Consider the following 18,721-nt stretch of genomic DNA (forward strand, 5'->3'; position numbering starts at 1 on the left):
ATCGAGTCAAAAATCCCCTTTGAAAACAAAGAACAAAAAAATATGCTACTTTAAACCCCAGATCCTGTATGAGAATCATCATATTCCAAGACACATTTCCTGCAGAGTAAATACAGAGAAAAAGTGCCTACAGGCACACGGGTACATTTCTGACAGCTACCAGTTAGTTAGAAAGGCATAAAAAGTGTCATACCTTGAAAACCCTACCTCAATGCAAGCCACACCGCAATTCTGGTATATGTCCATGCTTTTTAAACTTCACATTTTATAGTTCCAAAACTGGAAGCAAGACAAAAAATATTCCCACACTAATTCCCACACAGTAGCATTCTGTCTGTTTTGACACTTGCTGTGACCTACACCGGATACACTGTTTAGCATTTATAGGTGAGTGCGCAAGTAATCTTATTCCTATTACAGCTTCTCTAGAGCTACAACAACTTTATAAAAATGAAAACAACAGATGACGGTCAACTGAGTTCTGTCTTCTTACCCCTCCCAATTCAGATCCATAATCCTAGTTATGATGGCTGCTACAGGATAAACATGCTTTAAGTCAGCCAAGAGAGATCAAAAACATTAAATTTAGACAGTACCCCATAACACCATGGATGTGTTTCTACTACTGGTTAGACCAGACACAGATCTGCCCCTGATCTGTGGAAGGCTGTCAGTCCAGTGTTTACCTCAATTGTCAATGCTGGATGAGAAGCGTCCACCTTTATTTATTCTGGAAGAGGATGTAAAATTTTGTGAAAGGAGTCCATTACACGTCAGTGACTCAGTGAAGCTCACTTCTGACTGATGACAGGTTTAATCGTCCATGATGGTGTGTAGTCGGTGAGGAGGTGCAGAACTTTTCTGTCAGTAAGCGCTGCTGTTTTTGCCGATGTTAGCGACTGTTAACGTCTGTTAGCTGCTGTTCTCAGACGTTAATGAAACCGTCTTTGACGTGGCTCTAACACTGCTGAACTCTGACCCTTTAAACTCAAACTGTTTATCAGATGGAAAGTGTGATTTTTAAGACAGCATAGCGTTAGCTGGTTTATTGTTAGCTTATAACCAGCTGTTGCTCAGCCTGAGGCGGGACGGTTGCATGTCTAATCTGTTGTGATTTTATCTGGAATAAATGAGCATGTCTATGCTTGTTTTTGTGTGCTTGAGCCCTGACTTCAGTTAGGAGATGAGGCTTGATGTGAGGAGAAAGAGGATGACATTTTATTAAGATGCCAGTGGCTTGTCTCTTTGTTTCGTGTTTTTATTTCTTGGGTGAAGGGGACTCCTTCTCCGATGGTAAAATATAGATATGATCCTTCATGTCTTGAGTCTGAAGGTGCAGGCACAAATTTAGGTGTCCCTCTACAGAACATGAGTGCCTACAACGTCTCTTCTCCTCCGCCTTTACCGTACTACATATGTGGCCGGTCTCTAGCCACATATGTAAAATGTGATTAGTCGGAAGGGAGATGTCCTTCCCGGTATTCAAAAATGGTGGAGGAACATGGCGGCTTCCACAAACCAGCGCCTGCTGCTATGTATTTTTAAAGGATTAAATGGGAATGCATCAATTTGTTAGAAGATGTAATTACACACTAATCTATGTATACTTATGAGAACAATATTCCTATTTCTCTTAAATAACCTAAAAAAATTGTACCTTTCGTAAATTGCATTTACTGTCACTGAATTTCAAACAAATGTATGCTTATGCCTCAAAAATTTTATTTAAATCTATTCAGTTGTAATATCCCATGATGTGTTTTTAATATTATCCGTTCATCCATCCTCTTAACAGCTTGTCCAAATTAGGATCTGCAGGGGGCTGGAGAATGAATTGTCATAGCCAGCACATCCAATGGGCTAACACAGAGAATTTACAATCACCAGTTAACATAATATGCATGTCTTTGGCTATTAGGCTAATTAAATTCTACAATTTCCAATGGTTCCATGTTAACTCAGGTCCTGGATAGTAGGTGAAGATTATGGGTCACTAATTTTGTTAAGCTGATTTAGCTTTAGAAGTTGTTATCAGAAAAGCTTGTGGGAAGATAAGTCATGTTTGGGTAACATCACATTAATGTAACGTTACTGTAGATAACCTTCAGTTGCTTCTACTAGTTAATTCTTGACTGAATTCCCAGGTGAATGTAGTCAGCATGTCATACAAGACACCAGTAAACATTTGGGAGATGTGTAACCACTATCAAATGACTTATTGTTAAGCTCAGTCCCAAGGCCTTACATGTGTACACTGTGTGACTGCATGTGTGCAAGTTTCATGGGTGAATGTGTGGCAAACGGAAGAGGGTGTCCACTGATAGTGAAGTCTTTGTGGTCGTTTAAAGCCATGCATGAATGGATTGTTAATGTCTGTTGGAAGTGCTGGTCTGTGACTAAGGAGAAAAAAATCTGATACAGTGAGCCCATAGAGTTTCTTTAAAAAAAAAAAAAGTGCCTTGGACATCCGGCAAGTGAAGCAGAAACAGAGCCCTAGCCCAAAATGCTAATTACTTGGTCAGAGGTCCCTTAGGCCCCCCAACCCCGACCCTCCACCCTCCTGTGTCCCCTTTCTATTCTGCTGAAAGTATAGAGGCAGCATGAAATCCATCCTAGGAGGGGCCATTGTACTCCGGGAAGCAACCGTCAAACTGGAATGGTTTAGGTCGGGATCAGGCCAGGGAATCTCTTTTATAGCCTAAAGCACTGGAAGACTGTGCAGTACTTCTAAAAAAACCAAAAAAACCACAGCCAGTCGGTGGTTTGGGTCTAGGATGAGCCACCAATCCGTCTCTCATCCTTCCTGGTGTCTGTCTCAGAAATTGCTGCTATCATAACAAGGCCTCATCCTCTGTATCCCTGCTGGCTATTTGAGGCAGGCTCAGGTTTAATCGTCCATGATGGTGTGTACTCTGCCAAAGGGCCACACGGGTATCTGCCATTCCCATCCTTTGCTCTTCTCCTCCACATTATCTTGTCCGCTCAGCTGCCCCTATAACTGCCGGACTGAGAGACAGAGAGGTACAAACCAGCACAACCACCCCCAGCTCCACTCCATCAATAGCCTCCTTGGACAAAGCTGCTGCCTTTGCAACATGCTAACCATGCTGAGAGTGGGGAGCGAGAAGGAGGAGAGACAGAATAAAAGGGGGAGAAAAAAGGGGGAATATATTTGGAGCACAACAAATATGCCTCTCACCTCCTTGTCCTCAGTAGTGTGTCCTCCGAGAAGCTTCAGGCACTCCCTGATGACCTTTTAATCCTGGTAGCCTCCCATAAACTCTGAGCTTTTACCACACTTGCAGCTCCAGCTCACTCATCTTTATAGTCCCCTGCGAGGGCTGCAAGTGGCTGAACACAGAGTGGTATTCTCCTGTCCTGTTTACTTTCCCACAACTTCTCCCCTGTACCGTGTGTACAGTTCTAGATGAGGTAACCTTCTTTGCTCCCTCCCCTTTTTCTCTGCCTCGCTTGGCTGTCTGGTTCGGTTCCTCCCTCTATCTCCCCTCTGTATCCCTCTCTTTTTTCATTTTGCCTACCCTCCACCCCTCAGCCCATCCAGTTTCATTTTGTCCTTTCTTTGGTTTTCTCCCTCCTCCCGCTGTCCAGACCCCTGCTGCTGCCCAGACAGCGGCACAAAGCGGGGTGAGGGTTCTCAGTCACAACTGGCCAATGGTAGATTGACAAAGGCAAGCGTGCAGCCAATGAAATGCCTAGGGGATCTCATTTTCACCAATCAGGGGAGACGTTCAGCCAAAGTGGGTTGGACTAGGGGAATTAGGGGCAATGCCGTCTCACAGCACTTCCGTGTGGGATGAAGGTCTCAGTTGAATTGAAACAATAGATTAAATATATTTTCCCCAGCAAAGTAATACTTAATACCATAATCCTTGTGTTGCCCCCACACAGCTTGCGTGTTTGAGGCGTCTGTATATAAGGCTTTAATATTTATTTAAATAAGCAGTCCATTATCTAACGTGAACGTGGATATTTGTGTATATATATATTATTATTCATTTATTTAGGTTCCATGCTTTGAGAAACTAATAATTATTCCTCACTTCCTTAAAAAAACAAAACAAAACAAAAAAAAAAAACATGGGCTTGTTTTAATTGCAAGTTTGATATGGGTGTGTTTTAACACTTCAGGCAGTGCATAATTAAAGCATTAGCAATTTCACCATACAACAACCTTTTCAGTCATTATTTTGATACACAAAGTGCAAAGTTTTTTTCTTTTAATCACATTAGACTGATGATTCTATACATGCAGATTTTATGTCTTGGTGACCACAATACAAATGGCATACAACTTAAATGTTGCTCTGAGAGTGTGTGGGCTCTCTGTGTTGGCCCTGTCACGGTTTGGCGACGTGTCCAGGGTGCAGTCCGGTGAATATCTGAAACACAGGGAACAATGAAAGCATTGGAACCACACTAAACAGAAATTATCAGCATTCAGAATTACTTAAAGTAAATAAACACCATCATATGTTAAGCATGCTTTAAGTATCATAACTAGAGGTACGTAATAGGCATTAGACCAAGGGTGTCAAACTCACTTATAGCCTGCCTGTTACAGCCCTCCTGCCTGCAGGGTCTAGGGGTTGCAGGGAGCGTAACACAAAACAAAGGCAAACCACAAACGGGATCTTCCACACACTTAAAAGGTTTATTTACAAATATTTACAAATGCCATTTACAAACCAAAATAAGAAAAGGAGAACAAACTAAGAAAGCATATCAGACTTTAGGGTGTCCAAGGCCAAAATAAACAGAACCCCCGCACTTCCTAGAAACAAAAATAATGCTATTATTTGGGGTGAAAAAAGACAATGCCTAAATTCCCTGGCTAGCCACAAAACAGGAGAAAAAGGTAACAAAGAAAAATGGCAGAGAACCCCTACCAAGCTCCCACAAGAACTGGAGCACTAACAAAACAAACCTCAGCAGAGCCAAAAACACAAATGTACAGTTTTTCTACTCGTGAGCTTAAACACTTTCAAAACACACACACAGACCAAGGCCCAGCAACCACACACAGCAAAGCCCAGTGGCCTAAAGACCAGGAGCACTGGGAGCTGGAGCCTAATATGCAGCCTCCCAAACAACTGCAATGCCGTTCACCTGTGGCAGTCAGGCTGGACACACCTGGAGGAGAGAGAGAGAGAGAGAGAGAGAGAAGAGCAGCTCTCTTTCAAAAAGAGGCCAAAGGTCAGTGGCTGTAACACTGCCCCTCTATAATGAAAGGAAGTACAGGTAAGCAATCAGTGCATTTTCAACAGCATGTGCATCAATAAACACACATGCAGAGCTTTTTTGGACTAAAGGATTACTTATTACATTTTCATACGATACAGTTTCATGCCTGTGTAGTAAACTGAAGATATTTAATGACATGACCACAATTGCCATCCAGGGGACCAGAATCGACCCTTTGGTTGGCCAGATCTCTCCCCCTGGGCTCTATGTTTGACACCCCTGCATGAGACTCTTACTTTCCATTGTTACATTCATATATATGATTGGATTCATTTAATATTTTTGCTTTCTTTGGCTCTTACTGACTGCATCGGTGTTTCTGTTTCTGCCACTAGTCACATTTACCGTACCACAGTCTCAGATTGTGACACGTGCCGGAAGTCACTGCACAGTGAACAGAAGCTAATGCGTGAGGTCAAGTGAAGACAAAATGTCATTTGCTTTAATTAATACTGAAATCCTCCAGTTATTCACCTGCACGCTCCTTCGGCTGTCAGACACACTAAAGGGCAAGAAACGACCAGAAAAGACTGTTGTTCAGAAGATTTATTAAAACACATTGAACAAATACACAGAATACAAATAAAAAGATGACAATTCACTTTTTTTTTCATTCAACTGCTATACAGCACAAATATCAGTACCATAACACTGCTTGGCGCTCATTGTCTGTAAATGCCTGATATGCCACCACCTCCCAAAAGTGAACCATCAAACGCTTCACATGCTGTGCATTCACTGCAACAAAGGTGCCTTTTATCAGGGTCTTTTGGTAGCTTTTGAAGCCACGTTAATAAGCATGTGCATACATTGTTAACATATTTATAATATTAGACTGAAGCCTTTTTAACAGACATTACATTCATACTGACTTCAGTTTGATTGCATTTCAGTGAAGTGTTGTTGACGTCATCTCATGGTCACAGCTCCAGAGGAAAAAGACAAGTTTTTGATTGATGAGCACATACGGTGCACACAGCAGTTCTATGGCAACACCATCCAGTAAACATTCATCTTTTTCAGTTTAATACAAAAATCTATATGACATGGACTTATCTCTGAAAAATCTTTCAATTTCAACAAGTATTTACATGTTTCTGAGGTTCTGTCTGTCAACCATCCATGTCATGGTCAAGTAGTTGCTGGCATGAACAAAAACAGTGAACAAAACAGCATCGATTCACACTAAAAGAAAAAAAAAAGAAAAAAGCGTAGCACACTCAAGATTCATCTCATGATGCTTTCCAAATTGTAACATTTTGAATTTGGGTTTTAAGTCAAAAGCATTTTGAGAAACAGCGAGTGTGACGCAAGCGGGAAAATGAGGAGGGGATCAGAAGAGAGCACCTCAGGACAGTCATTTGAATTGGCAAAAAGAGAGTAAGGAAATACACACCAACTTTGCACATCACTACCTCTTCACTTTAGATTAGTCGGTTACAATTATCCTTTCAGCAATTTCAAATAAGTGCTGTGGCAATGGCATCATAATAATAATACAAACATATCTTTGGGGGGAAAAAAGAGATACATTTGTCGATAAAGATTTGTGCACCGAGTCCTAAGATTTTTGCAGAAAATAGAAAATTAAACGTGTGAATTTATAAAAGATTGTTTTACTTAGTGTACAGTCACTTTAGCACAAAATAGTAGATGGAATGATTAGATATGTAGTAGCCTTATCACCAGGTAAAGCAATAGAAGACCACATACACCGTTACTAAGGAAGCTGGAAGTGAAGACATCATCGAAGAGCAATGATGACCCTCGAAAGCAGATACGCAGAGAACATCCCCTGAAACGAAAAGCTTTGACTGTGACGCCACAATTTACAGGCTTAACTTCTGTGGAGGAACTGCACTGCATCAAAGAACAAATCATTCTGAATCATCTTCTTTAATGGCACCAAGTGACCAAAAACATCAGATTTAACCTCAACAAAAAAGAGAAGCAAACAAAAGCGCAGTCTGCATTAAATACCGAGCTTGAGGTGACACTGCACCATAAGCACGTGTTCTTATTTAGTCCTAACAATTAAATGGGAACTGGGAAAGTCCCTGGGATATAAGAGGGGTAAAACTCCACCCTCCATTCAGGACTCTGGTCTCAGTAACACTGAAGCCCTGCATGTGGATGTAGACCAGATGGCTCCCTGTTTACAGTGAAGTCCCACTGGTCAGGGACCCAGGGTTAAGCTCTACAGCCACTACTAACATTCAAATATAGAAAGAATCACAAATATTGTACCATACACAGAAATACTCAATCTTCTCTAAAATGCATTAAAAATCATTCTTGCCACTCCCAAACATTTCTCCCTCGATCTTCATGTACAACGATGAGCCAGGCTTCTGATTTCATCCATGTATGTTTAAATGTGTTCACTATCATTAGACATATGTGAGGTAAAATAAACAGCAGTCTCTCAGTATATACAGTACAAGAGGCAAATGTTCCCAGGTACTGCAACCAAGTCTACCTGCAGGTTTAGCAGAAATTACTTAAGATCACCAGCAGGTGGCAGTCTTTAGAGGATTCCGACAGCCTGTGTCCAGCTACTGCATACATGATAACAGTTTTTGATGCTTTCAAATCAATATTTTCTCCACTGGTTACAACATGAATGACAAAACACGCGTTCAATTAAAAATAACAATACTGGCCTTCAAAAAAAACAAAAAAAAAAACAATCTCTTATCAAGTTATGACTGTAGATGTCCTCAATTCCTTCAAGGGGACAAGCTCCAGAGGGGCACAGTCACAGTGTACATTAAATAGGCAGATGAGTAAAAGCAACCGGGTGCGCGTAGGATGAGAAAGTCGAGGCTGGCGCAAACAAAACACACATTCCAGGATTAGAATGAGCTCCAGTCGAGAGCATCAGGAACTCAGAGCCACCAACTCGCTTGAGTCTTCCGCTGTAGTGCAGGGCGGGAAAAAAAAAAAAAAATCCTCTTTCCAAAGAAGCTGCTCCCTTTTCCTCCCTAATCCGCAGCTTTCCATCACAGGTAAACAAAAGCAAACATCTACTGAAATACTTCTATAGGATTCATTAAAGATAAAAGTGCAATTGTTAAGATACATACTTCTGCATTAAAAAGTTAACTGCCTTATCCGTAGAGAGAAGAGAGCTTGGTTTTTAGATCTGGAGCTAGGAAGGAGCAAGAGAAGAAGGAGAGTGTGGCATAAGAGTTGGTCAGCAGTCATCCATTGAGATTCCATCCCTGGGAATTTCTGACCTCAGGTCAGTGTTACAGAGCTGGTCTAGTCCTCAATGCAGATGACATCACTAGGTTTGCCTGATTTGAGGTCAGGCGTAGCCACGTCCCTCAAGGAGTCAAGTGACTTCTTGTCCAGATGGCTTGTAGGGGGTGGGGGGCCATTAGAGGACACTGAAAAGAGAAGAGGTCTAATTTTTAGTGGCTCGCTGCAACAACATGAATGGAAATGTTTAGATTTTTTAAAGACAGGGAGTATTTTGTCAGATGTTTGAGACAGAGACAATTGTAAATCTCTGTAACTGGCTATTTATAAAGTAAGTCAAAGGGCAAAGTTCAGGATGGACATCTGCAAGCGGTGATGCAAGATGACAACATACAGCACATGACTTATCTGATCTGGGAGGAAAGCAGTGCTGTTGGAAGTGAAACATCTGAAGACTTTTACTTATAATTCTTTATTGTATGTTTGCCAAGGCTTCTCTCAGTCTATTGTTTATGAAATAATCATTTCCTCCCTGTTGTATGTCACATATGATGTGCTGCAAGATGTTGATTGTTACCGCTGACGTAAGGTCCTAAGGGCATCTGACTGTAGTTAACCATGGGCTGTCCGCCTGGTCCTCTGAATCCCCCACCAAAGCTGCCGCTGTACATCTGGGAGCAGCCAAACCCACCCGGGCTAAACGGCTGAAACACACACAACAGATTAATCATGCCGCTGCATCCTCTGTGATCACAGTACGTATTTGGTATGAGGTTTCCACGCAACGCTTAACAGGCAGTTTTCTTTCTACACAAGCAAAGTGAACACAGAGAAAAGCACGTCGAATGTCTCCTGGCCTGCAAAGTGTTGCCACAACAACCCAAAAGAGCTGTCAGAGCACATGGCCGGTGAGACTACTTGGCTGAAATGACCTCTTGTATAACAGAGTGAAACACACACTCTGCTCTGGCAAATAGGTGCAGCAGAGAGGAAAGCAAAGATATAACAGTTTTTCTTAAATCCTTTGGGAGCAAAATGCGGAACTCCAGTGGTGAAAGTAAACAACTTAAGGGAGATTTTTTTTTTTTCCTCATTGCACCTGAGGGAACTTATCCGTGGGGAATAGTGAGCCTGAGTTTGAGTTTTCAAAGGAATAATGTGGCTGTGTAGTTGTGACGACTGAGAACTTCAAAGGTTTTGGGCCACAGCTTTTCTTTTTCCTTCAATTTACTCACCCAAGTTGCCCATTTATGAGCCTTAACCTGTTTTACAAAAAAAAAATGAGCTCAGATCCTTTTAATTACTTTTTTTTTGTTTTTCTGAAATTCCTGATCACAATGCCCCGTCTCACCTGCTGTGGCGGCGGTTCGCTGCCTCGGCTGGTGAGGCGGCTCAGGATGCTCCTCTCAGACATCTGCAGGCGGGCCGACACCGGCGGGATCCTGGACAGCATGTTGGGCAGTCGTGTCACATCTGCTTTCATGTCACTCAGAAGTTCCTCCAGCTGGTTCAGCACTGCAAGAGCACGAACGCACACACACACACACACACACACACACACATCAAAGTAAAGAACAGGGGAGATAAAATGCATGAAAAACTTTTCCAAAATCCTTGACAAAATTAGTGTGAACCTCAAATAATTAAAAAAGCTAATTTGTTTGTTCCGGGACCTGAAATTAACAACTGCCAAGAACCAAATGCCAAAACATTTTTTCACTGGCAAACAAATCAGTGAGGGTCACAGCCAGCATCATTTTGAAACGATAACATTTTAACGCCTCAGTTTCAATCAGTCTTTGGCCTCTTCCCAAACTTTCATCCTACTAATCACTGTAAGCATGTTTTAATGGTAAGTCGAATTAACATAAAATGAAGCCGCTGTGTCAAACAGGATATTTACTGGCTGCCTTTTAGAAGCTCTTCACAAAACAGTGGAGTGGAAATATCTGTAAACACTTCCTTTGGCATCCTATTTACTATCTGGATGGATGGAATTTACTGCTGTCTCCATCTTGAAACAAAAAATGTATTAATAACAGGCTGAGGTGGCTTTAGTGTACTGGTAATTAGTGAAATAGCATTGATGCAGTTACGAAAAATAACATTAAAGTTGCAAATAACATAAAAGCAACAAGGCAGGATATTGAGAAAGAAACACAAATAATATTTGTTTCAAAAACTATGGCGTCTGAATTCAGAAACAGTGAAAAGTGGGTAATTCTAAGAAGATTTTGAGGGGTTTAAAGTCAAAATTGCCTCCTACATCTGATCTTACACACAACAAAGCACAAACGAATCAGTTAGTTATTTAAGCGGGATTATTTTCTTCATTCAGCAGCAGCGGGGAGCTGAGTCCTGACAGGTTAAAGTGTTGCTGTTTCTGAGGCTGGGCTGCAGACCTTTGTGCAGCACGGCGTTGGCAGGCTTGTTCCCAGCCAGAGACTCTTTGGACAAGTGCTGGTGGGACTCAGCCAGACATTCCACCTCAGCGAAGCGCGTGTTGAGAGCCATGGCCGGGTGACTCGGGTCCTGGGTCATATTCAGGTAAGCTGCCCGCCTCAGCTGCTCTTCGATCACCAGAGCCTGCTCTAACAACTGCAGAGGGAGGGAACAGAAAGAGGTGTCTATATGAAATGCAGATGTGGCAGGCAGAGGCAAACTGAGTCTGTATTAAGAAACAGGAAGATTTACTTATTTTCAGAAGCAGAAACTCCACACTTGCCTTAAAGCGGCGAGCCAGGAACTTGTTCTTCATCTCTAAATAGTTGCCCTTATGCATCTCGGTCTTGAAAGGCTCATTCAGAATCGCATAACGTGGGTCATTCTGAATATCTTGCCAGCGAGCGTAGCCATGTCTGAGATAAAGTCACGGTCAAAGAAAGCAAACGGGAGAAAAGACCCTCATAAAATCCTTCAAATAAAAAAAAGGAAGCAGGAACGCGTAGTTTTCCATCATCTTCACATTCGGTAAACATCAGCTCTGCAGCTACTTCTGTCATAAGTAATTACATTACTCTGCCATATGCCGAGCTTCTCGCTCCTTACTGGAAAAAAGGATACGTCACAATGCCAGCCAACAGCCAGTAGTCATGGCGACGGTGCCAGATGTCATGCATCTTTCCAGAAGACAGCGCAGCTCGCTCTTCGGTCTGCCAGAGGGTGTGCAGCTCTGGTGGCGTAAGAATAAAAACAGGCAGTTCAGAATTACTAAGCAATATCCCATATGTCTGTAACACATAAAGAGAAATAAGAGCATAGAAAGACAAACAAAACTCATAGCGAAACAAAGATAAATCCGTATGACACCTGGAATAACCTGTGAGTAGAGATTTTTGGAATATGGGCATTCCAAAGAAAGGGAAGAGATGGAATATCTGTGCACAAGGTGCAGACTTCACTCTACAGTCTGACAATACAGAGACAACTCCCTGTGAAAATCAGAACGATGAGGTTTTAAGTGACTGTTTCTCCCACTGACACCACATTTGGGAGCGAGTCTGTGAACTCTGAGTTTTATTTAAATGTGGGAGTTCCAGCTGCAAGACTAAAAATAAACCAGTGTGCTGGTGGAATCAGTGCAGCACACTCGTGCTGTCCTGCGCTTCCTGTTTCTTCATAATTCACAGTCTAATTCAAGTCTGAGTCTACAAATTAAGACCTTTTATTTTAATATTTAACTGAAAAGTTCAAACTTACACAAGATTTAGGTTTATTCCTGCACCTTTTAAAATGACTGAGCGTTAAGATAAAATAGTTACATATTCTCTGAATAAATGAAGGCGATCTGATTGATTCTTACCTGTAAAACCTCCATCAGCGATATTAAACATGAACTTTGCTTTAAATCCATTTTTGTCTTCCTTCCTGCTCTCCTCCATCTCATCCAAAGTGTCTTTGTCTCCATTTAATCGACCCTCTAATGCATCTTCACTCTTTACATCATCTGCAAAAGATACATACATGGTAGAACAATTAATAAAATAAATATCTGCATAATTACACTATATGGCTGCTCATAAAGACTGCACTGTTTTCCATAAGATGTGGGATTATTGTGCTATTTACAGCTCCTTAATTTAAGGATTCATAGCATGCATACCTGGTTTATTTTCCTTGTCTTCAGTTTTTGCCACAAGAGAATCATTATCTGCTTTTTCTGAGGACTTTTCAGTTTCTTTGCACGGCTCCACTGAGGACAGACGAAGAAAAAAAAAAGAATAAACAAAGTACAGCCTTGCAGATGAATAAAATTTGAAGCACACACATCATAAAACACTCACTCCTAGGTGAGGTATGAGTGGATTGCAGGTCTGACTGTTTGAAAGAAGGCTCTTTTGGGTTAGCAGATGGCTCGGTCTTTGTGGAGGGTGACTCGGTTCTGTTCCTCTCATCTCCTGGTTTCTCCTCTGAGCTGCCCTTGTTCTCGTCACTGTCAGTTGCCTTCTCGGGTACAGATGCCGGCCCTACACTGGAAGCCCGCTGAGGGAAAACAGACAGGACAACAGGAGGAGAAAGGAAAGAGTTAGTAAGGGGCAAAGAGAGACAAGTTAAAAGGTGCCTGAGTTTGACAAGTGTCTTCTAAGGATGATGAGTTACAGTTACAGTGTGATGACCCATGAGATGATGGACAAAACAATAAAGGAGAAGAGAATGAAAGTGGTGGTTAAAGGAAGGGAAAAAGGACTCACTTCCTGCTCTGACAGTTTCTTGTTTTCTTGCTCTGCGGTTTCTTTGTCCTCAGCAGTGCTCAAGAAAGACTCCGCTTTTTCTACATTCCAGAAAAACAACAGCTCAGCTCATTTCCTGTCATAAAATGATGCAGCAAGAACTAATTTAACATTTGGAGAGAAACAGAGCATGATCAGAGCAGACCTTGTGGGATAGGGGTGCTGGGCTGAGTAGCAACAGGGCTGGCTGGCACGGGAGTGTTGGGATCAGAGGATACGCTCTCGTTCAGTTTCTTCAGCTCCATTCCGATGGGAATCAGATCAGGAGAACTCAACTTCCCATTAACATGCTCAAACTCTTGCACCTACAGAACAAAAAAAAAAAGATTCAACTGTAATGAAAAGAACTTCCTACACTTCCACTGGATGGCCTACTTTCTTTAAATAAGGGATTAGGAAGGACTCTATTATAAAATTAGAAAGTATAATTAATTAATCATAATTAGCATAATTAATCACTGGTAAGATTTTAATTTTGACTGATACCAGACTGACCAACTCATTTTAACTTTTACCTAGTTATAATGTAACACTTTTTAAAAACTTTATTTGCCACAACAACATTAATTTAAAATCTCTTTTGAAAATATAGATCTGATAAGAGAAGAACTGAATTCTGCCGGGTTTTTTTTTTTGCATTAATACAAATAGAGACAATATGTTCACCATGTGCAGATTTAAAATGAATCAAAAGGCTAATGTTACATATTAAACATATTAAAATAAAAAACATAATGCCGTTAATAACAAACTAAACAAATATTTTATTTGTTAGCATGCTCATCCTGCAAAAATTACTACTGTGAAATTTAACTGACTTTGTATTAATGAAAACTGACAGCACTGTGCAAAAGTCTTAAGCTACGCTTCATTTCTTTATATTTTGCCAGGAAAAAATGGGTGCAACACTTTATTTAAACATCTGCAAACATACATGGAAATACAGTATATGACAAAAACAGAGTCTAGGAGTTCTAATGAGCTTGAAAATCAATTATTTGGTGTAACCACCTTTATTCTTTAACACAGCCTGAACTCTCTTAGGCAGCTGTCTTGTAATTTCTTTAAGGATTCTTCAGGAGTAGTTCTCCAGGACCCCAGAAAGTTGGAGAAACCTTTCATCACTCATTCATTTCTCTAACTTTAGATAATCCTTACAAAAGTCAAAATATCCTGATGTATATTTAATAATTCAGGGAAGGGAATCCCAAAAAATTGATTCTGATGCTTGGTCCAGATGAAGAGAATCCAGGTGACTTCTTCAGGAGACTGAAAAAGTCACTTGGATGAGTGACTGCAAGTATTGATCCTACAATATGTAGACACAACACTGGTTCATTCCTTGTGTTAGGTACCTTTTTATGCTTGAATTATTCATAGGGCAGCATTAAGCAGCAAACAAAAAAAAAACATTCCTTGGAAAATGACCTGGTACAAGGGCTGGACTGAAAATGAGTGAAAAAGTAGCCAATGTCCAAAGAAAAACTTCAAAAGACCTTCAGAAAGCCTGAGAACTGTTGCTCAAGACCATTTTAAAAATGACAAGAAAATCTGTTTTCTTAGAGGTAAAATATAAAGAAATGCACTGTAAGAAGGATATTTGAGTTGTAGTTGAGGTAATGGAATATTTTAAATGATTCTAACTCAGCTTTTTCTGCTTTAGAGACAGAGGTATATTTTGAGTGGTTTCTACCAACTTGAAATTACAACCTGTTCCCTTAACTTACCATTTTTATTTAAGTGAAAGCACACAATTGTGCATTGTGTGTAACTTGAATCTGTTGGTTTGAACTTGTTAACTTAAGTTTATTAAAAATAATAATAATTCAATCATGTGTTACCATAAAATAATTAAGATGTTCCAACGATTCTCTTTTTTCAGTGTAGGGAGTGGCTCAAGACTTTTGCACAGTACTGTGTATGTAAAGAATTTTGTAATATTTGTTACAGCCTGATGCCACCCGGACTTTGATTTTACATGATATTTTACCTTTGACTTAATTTAACGGTGGAACCTATTTAGTAAAGTAACTCTTTATACAGAAAGTCTTCTTTTGTAGACGCTACAAACAAATCTAAACATCTCACTGTGAAATATGGCTGATGTTTAAAATAAGGGAAAGTTTGTATCCAGAGATGATTTTGTTTCCTCGCTCTAAACTGGCTTTTTCCACGATAGGCTGACCCACTTTTTCTAATCTCACAGCGTTCCGGCTCAGGATGTGGTTTTCTGTGTCAAAGATGTCTGTGGCTGAATGAACTGTACCTTTTTCCTGACAAGGGACATGACTCCGATCCTGGTAAGAACATGCTGACGAGACAGCCCCTCACGTGGGACTCCATCAGCAAAGGTCTCTGCTCCGTCTGCCCCTGGCTCACATAAATGCCTCATGAAAAGAGACACATAGGCCCTAAAGAACAAAAAAAAAAAGGTCTTTATGGTCACCAGCACAACTCCATGTTTTCAAACTTCTTTTAACAACTGGGGAGAGAGTAAGGAGCCCCTTTCCTGTCATCTTCATGTAAGGATGCGCACCCCGGTTGCAGAAATCTCACTGGGATGGACCTAGTAACATTCATGCATCACTTTGAACACAGCTGAAATCTTAATGCATGCCATGATATTCAGGAATCGTGTGCTTCTTTTCTATTGTGCATATTCATAAATTACATGTTTTGGAGAATGCCCTGAATAGAACATTACGTGAGAAAAAAAAAAACTTTCATGCTCTCACTCTGCCCAAACTACTCTTTCAAAAGTAAAAAACCTGCTCCTATAGGAAAAGAGAATTATACATATTTAACAGGATTTTTATTGCACACCAGACACTCACATTTTCAGCAACAACATTGGTCCTTATTCACAACAGACTGTTCAATTCAATTCACATAGCACCGAATCACAACAACAAGGTGCTTTATATATTAAGGTAAAGACAGAGGAAACAGAGTGATGAAGCACATACCGACCCTTCTTTTCATGTTAGTTTTACCTCATTCACCTTGTTGCACAATTTTGCATCTATTACAGACCGAAATGTTTTAAAATCGTTGTATTGCTGTAGCTCAGTGAAGACTGTGACACATCAGACTAATGAGATTCACCAGTAATGACTATAATCAGATTTTTGACACAATGTTAAAGGAAGCTGAGTCGATTTGTTGCTTTGAGCTGTTTCTAGAAGTCTTTCCTCTGAGTTTGTTACATATCTGCAACATCAGAGAGTTGTGCACATTTACACACAAAGCACGGTGGCAACTTCATTAGGTACTTACAGTATAATAAATTATCCCCTACATTGACTAGACAGGTGCACTGTTAAACTGCATCAATCTATACGGTTTAATATATATATATATATATATATATATATATATATATATATATATATATGTGTGTGTGTGTATACTGGGCATTGCTGGTTCATTATGTCAGTGTTGCGGGAAACATAATGCCGCCACATCAACACACAGATTGAGAATGAGGTCCAAGTAATAGGTTTGCCAATAGTGTTATTAGCTGCAATGGCAGCAACGGGAGTCGCATGATATAATTTGCAGGCATAAAATTTTAGAGTTTTAACAACCTGTGGGCATTTTTCCGCGCTGCTCCAATCTAAAGTGAAATTGCCAAAGCCGACCTTTACGAACTTGATATGAGGATTCTGGAGCTTCGCCATGGGCTAACAAACAGTTGATGAAGGAGCCAAGAGCTGCCACTTAACATAATGGCAGGCCCCTCGTGAGTAAAAACTGCAGTGCGTAAAAACAAAATTATAGCTGATCCAAATAACACTACTTGTGTCACAGCTGAAGAATGAATCACATTAGGGCTTCACCTGAACTCACGCTCACTCTTCCCTCTCAGGTCCCTGACCAGCCAATGAGAGTTGAAAGCATCCTGAGGAGGCATGCCCCAACGCATTATGGCATTAAGGAAAGCTTTCCTCTGACGAGCGTTGAACCCGAGGACCTTGAAGTGATGATAATGAAAAAAATAAAGCAATAGAGAGGAAGAAGGTTATAAATTCAAAAAGTCAGAACTGAGCACACAAAAGATCTTTATTCTCCTGCATATTAAAACAGGCTGCAGTACTAAATTGTGCTTGTGTTTGCATGTTATACTGTAATAACAGAGTAAGAATTTATTGATCCTGATTGTGTCCGTGGCTGCCTGCTTTACAGATTATATGATGATCCTGTATGCCGAGCTGTCCAAACTTACTGCCAGCACAGTGCACACTTCATACCTCAATACTGCCTCCAACCCGAGCCAGCAAGGGTGGAAGAGGTTTGTCTTTCTCACTCTTGAGCTGCCGGCGAGATTGTCTTCGTCCTCCTACAGAGAACAAAACAAAGTCCACTGTCAGAAAGATTCAGAGACATGTAACGTGTGTGACTGAGTATCTTTACTGAGAGTGCTGTAGTGTAGTCGTCTGTTTAGATCTGTTTATTAAGTTTAATGTTATTTATCCAATCACTTATAATAAGTTTGTGTTGTTTCACTTTTATTTAAAGCACCAACCAGGAAAGGCACTTCAAATTTTGTTGTATTGACAAAAAAAAAGCATTATATTCTTGTCTAGTCTCAAATTTAAATGTGGCTAATGATGCTTTTCTTTGCCACCTACCTTCAGGCCTCTCTTCGAAATCTTCGTCCTCGTCCTCGGACCCCACGGAGTACTCCGACTGATTGTCTGAAAGATCATCCTGCCATTCTGAGCCACACATCAAAGAGAAACAGTACATTGCGTTCGCTTCTGTTGGTGGCCACCTGAGGGCGCCATGGCACTGCAGATTACTACAGACCACTACAGCTGGGCATGCACACACTGTACTACATCAGTCCTCTGGAAGTGAAGTGAGGGTCTACAACGATGGCAGACAATCACTTTAACTTTGAGTGTACTCTAAACTGCAATGAGCTTTAAAATCTTTATTCACTCTTAAATAAGAGTTCAACTGCAGGACAACTAGAACAGACAGCGTGCTGGATTACTACAAAAAGGAGTGCTTTAACACCCATTGATAAAACTACATAAATGCATGAGGTACAAGTGAGCTTTAGGACAAATTCCATGGACAGTAGTGCTTGTTAAGAGTTAGAATGAAGAAGATACACCCAAATTATCCCACGCTGAGATAATGCCACGCTCTTGCCTTTCTAATAAAATTCAACATGCATTGTTTGGTCTACGGTATCTGAAAAAAATCAGGCATGCCGGCCTGATAGGAAGGTTCTGTGCGTCTGTTGAGCCTACCTTGGTCCTCCTGGGTCGTATCATTGTAGTTGACCTGCTTTCGGATGCGTTTGCCTTTGCCCAGATTTCGTGCCAGGTCCTCCTGCTGCTGCTCGTAGTGGTGGCGAAGGAGTTTTTCCCAGTAGTCCGGATCCACATTCTCCTCTTGTTTAATGATCTCCCGCTCTACCTCCTCCTGCGAGCACACACAGACACACGCGTAAGTATCTCTAAAATAAGGCCTATTTTAAACGCGTTGAATCTAACATAGATCTACAGTCTGCG

At 40.9% G+C, this 18,721-nt stretch overlaps 2 protein-coding genes across 3 annotated transcripts in view; both read right to left on the reverse strand.

Annotated features, from left to right (window-relative positions):
- The window catches only part of arhgef10la (Rho guanine nucleotide exchange factor (GEF) 10-like a), a 122,524-nt gene extending 118,897 nt beyond the window's left edge, over nucleotides 1-3,627 (reverse strand). For both annotated transcript variants that reach the window (XM_030730455.1, XM_030730454.1), the window contains exon 1: nucleotides 3,200-3,627. The gene's annotated coding sequence lies outside the window, so the exon portion shown is untranslated. The remainder of the gene's footprint in view (nucleotides 1-3,199) is intronic.
- Nucleotides 3,628-5,793: 2,166 nt separating this feature from the next.
- The window catches only part of chd5 (chromodomain helicase DNA binding protein 5), a 37,287-nt gene continuing 24,359 nt past the window's right edge, over nucleotides 5,794-18,721 (reverse strand). Inside the window, 16 exon segments of the mRNA XM_030730456.1 lie at nucleotides 5,794-8,654; nucleotides 9,044-9,170; nucleotides 9,818-9,981; nucleotides 10,869-11,064; nucleotides 11,192-11,324; nucleotides 11,530-11,638; nucleotides 12,269-12,412; nucleotides 12,569-12,658; nucleotides 12,750-12,948; nucleotides 13,158-13,237; nucleotides 13,342-13,501; nucleotides 15,463-15,607; nucleotides 17,036-17,169; nucleotides 17,447-17,535; nucleotides 17,828-17,914; nucleotides 18,458-18,632. Of these exon segments, the coding sequence (XP_030586316.1) occupies nucleotides 8,527-8,654; nucleotides 9,044-9,170; nucleotides 9,818-9,981; nucleotides 10,869-11,064; nucleotides 11,192-11,324; nucleotides 11,530-11,638; nucleotides 12,269-12,412; nucleotides 12,569-12,658; nucleotides 12,750-12,948; nucleotides 13,158-13,237; nucleotides 13,342-13,501; nucleotides 15,463-15,607; nucleotides 17,036-17,169; nucleotides 17,447-17,535; nucleotides 17,828-17,914; nucleotides 18,458-18,632 (2,160 nt within the window). The 3' untranslated portion in view covers nucleotides 5,794-8,526.

Source organism: Archocentrus centrarchus, chromosome 5, assembly GCF_007364275.1.
Source record: "Archocentrus centrarchus isolate MPI-CPG fArcCen1 chromosome 5, fArcCen1, whole genome shotgun sequence".
Classification (NCBI taxonomy): Eukaryota; Metazoa; Chordata; class Actinopteri; order Cichliformes; family Cichlidae; genus Archocentrus; species Archocentrus centrarchus.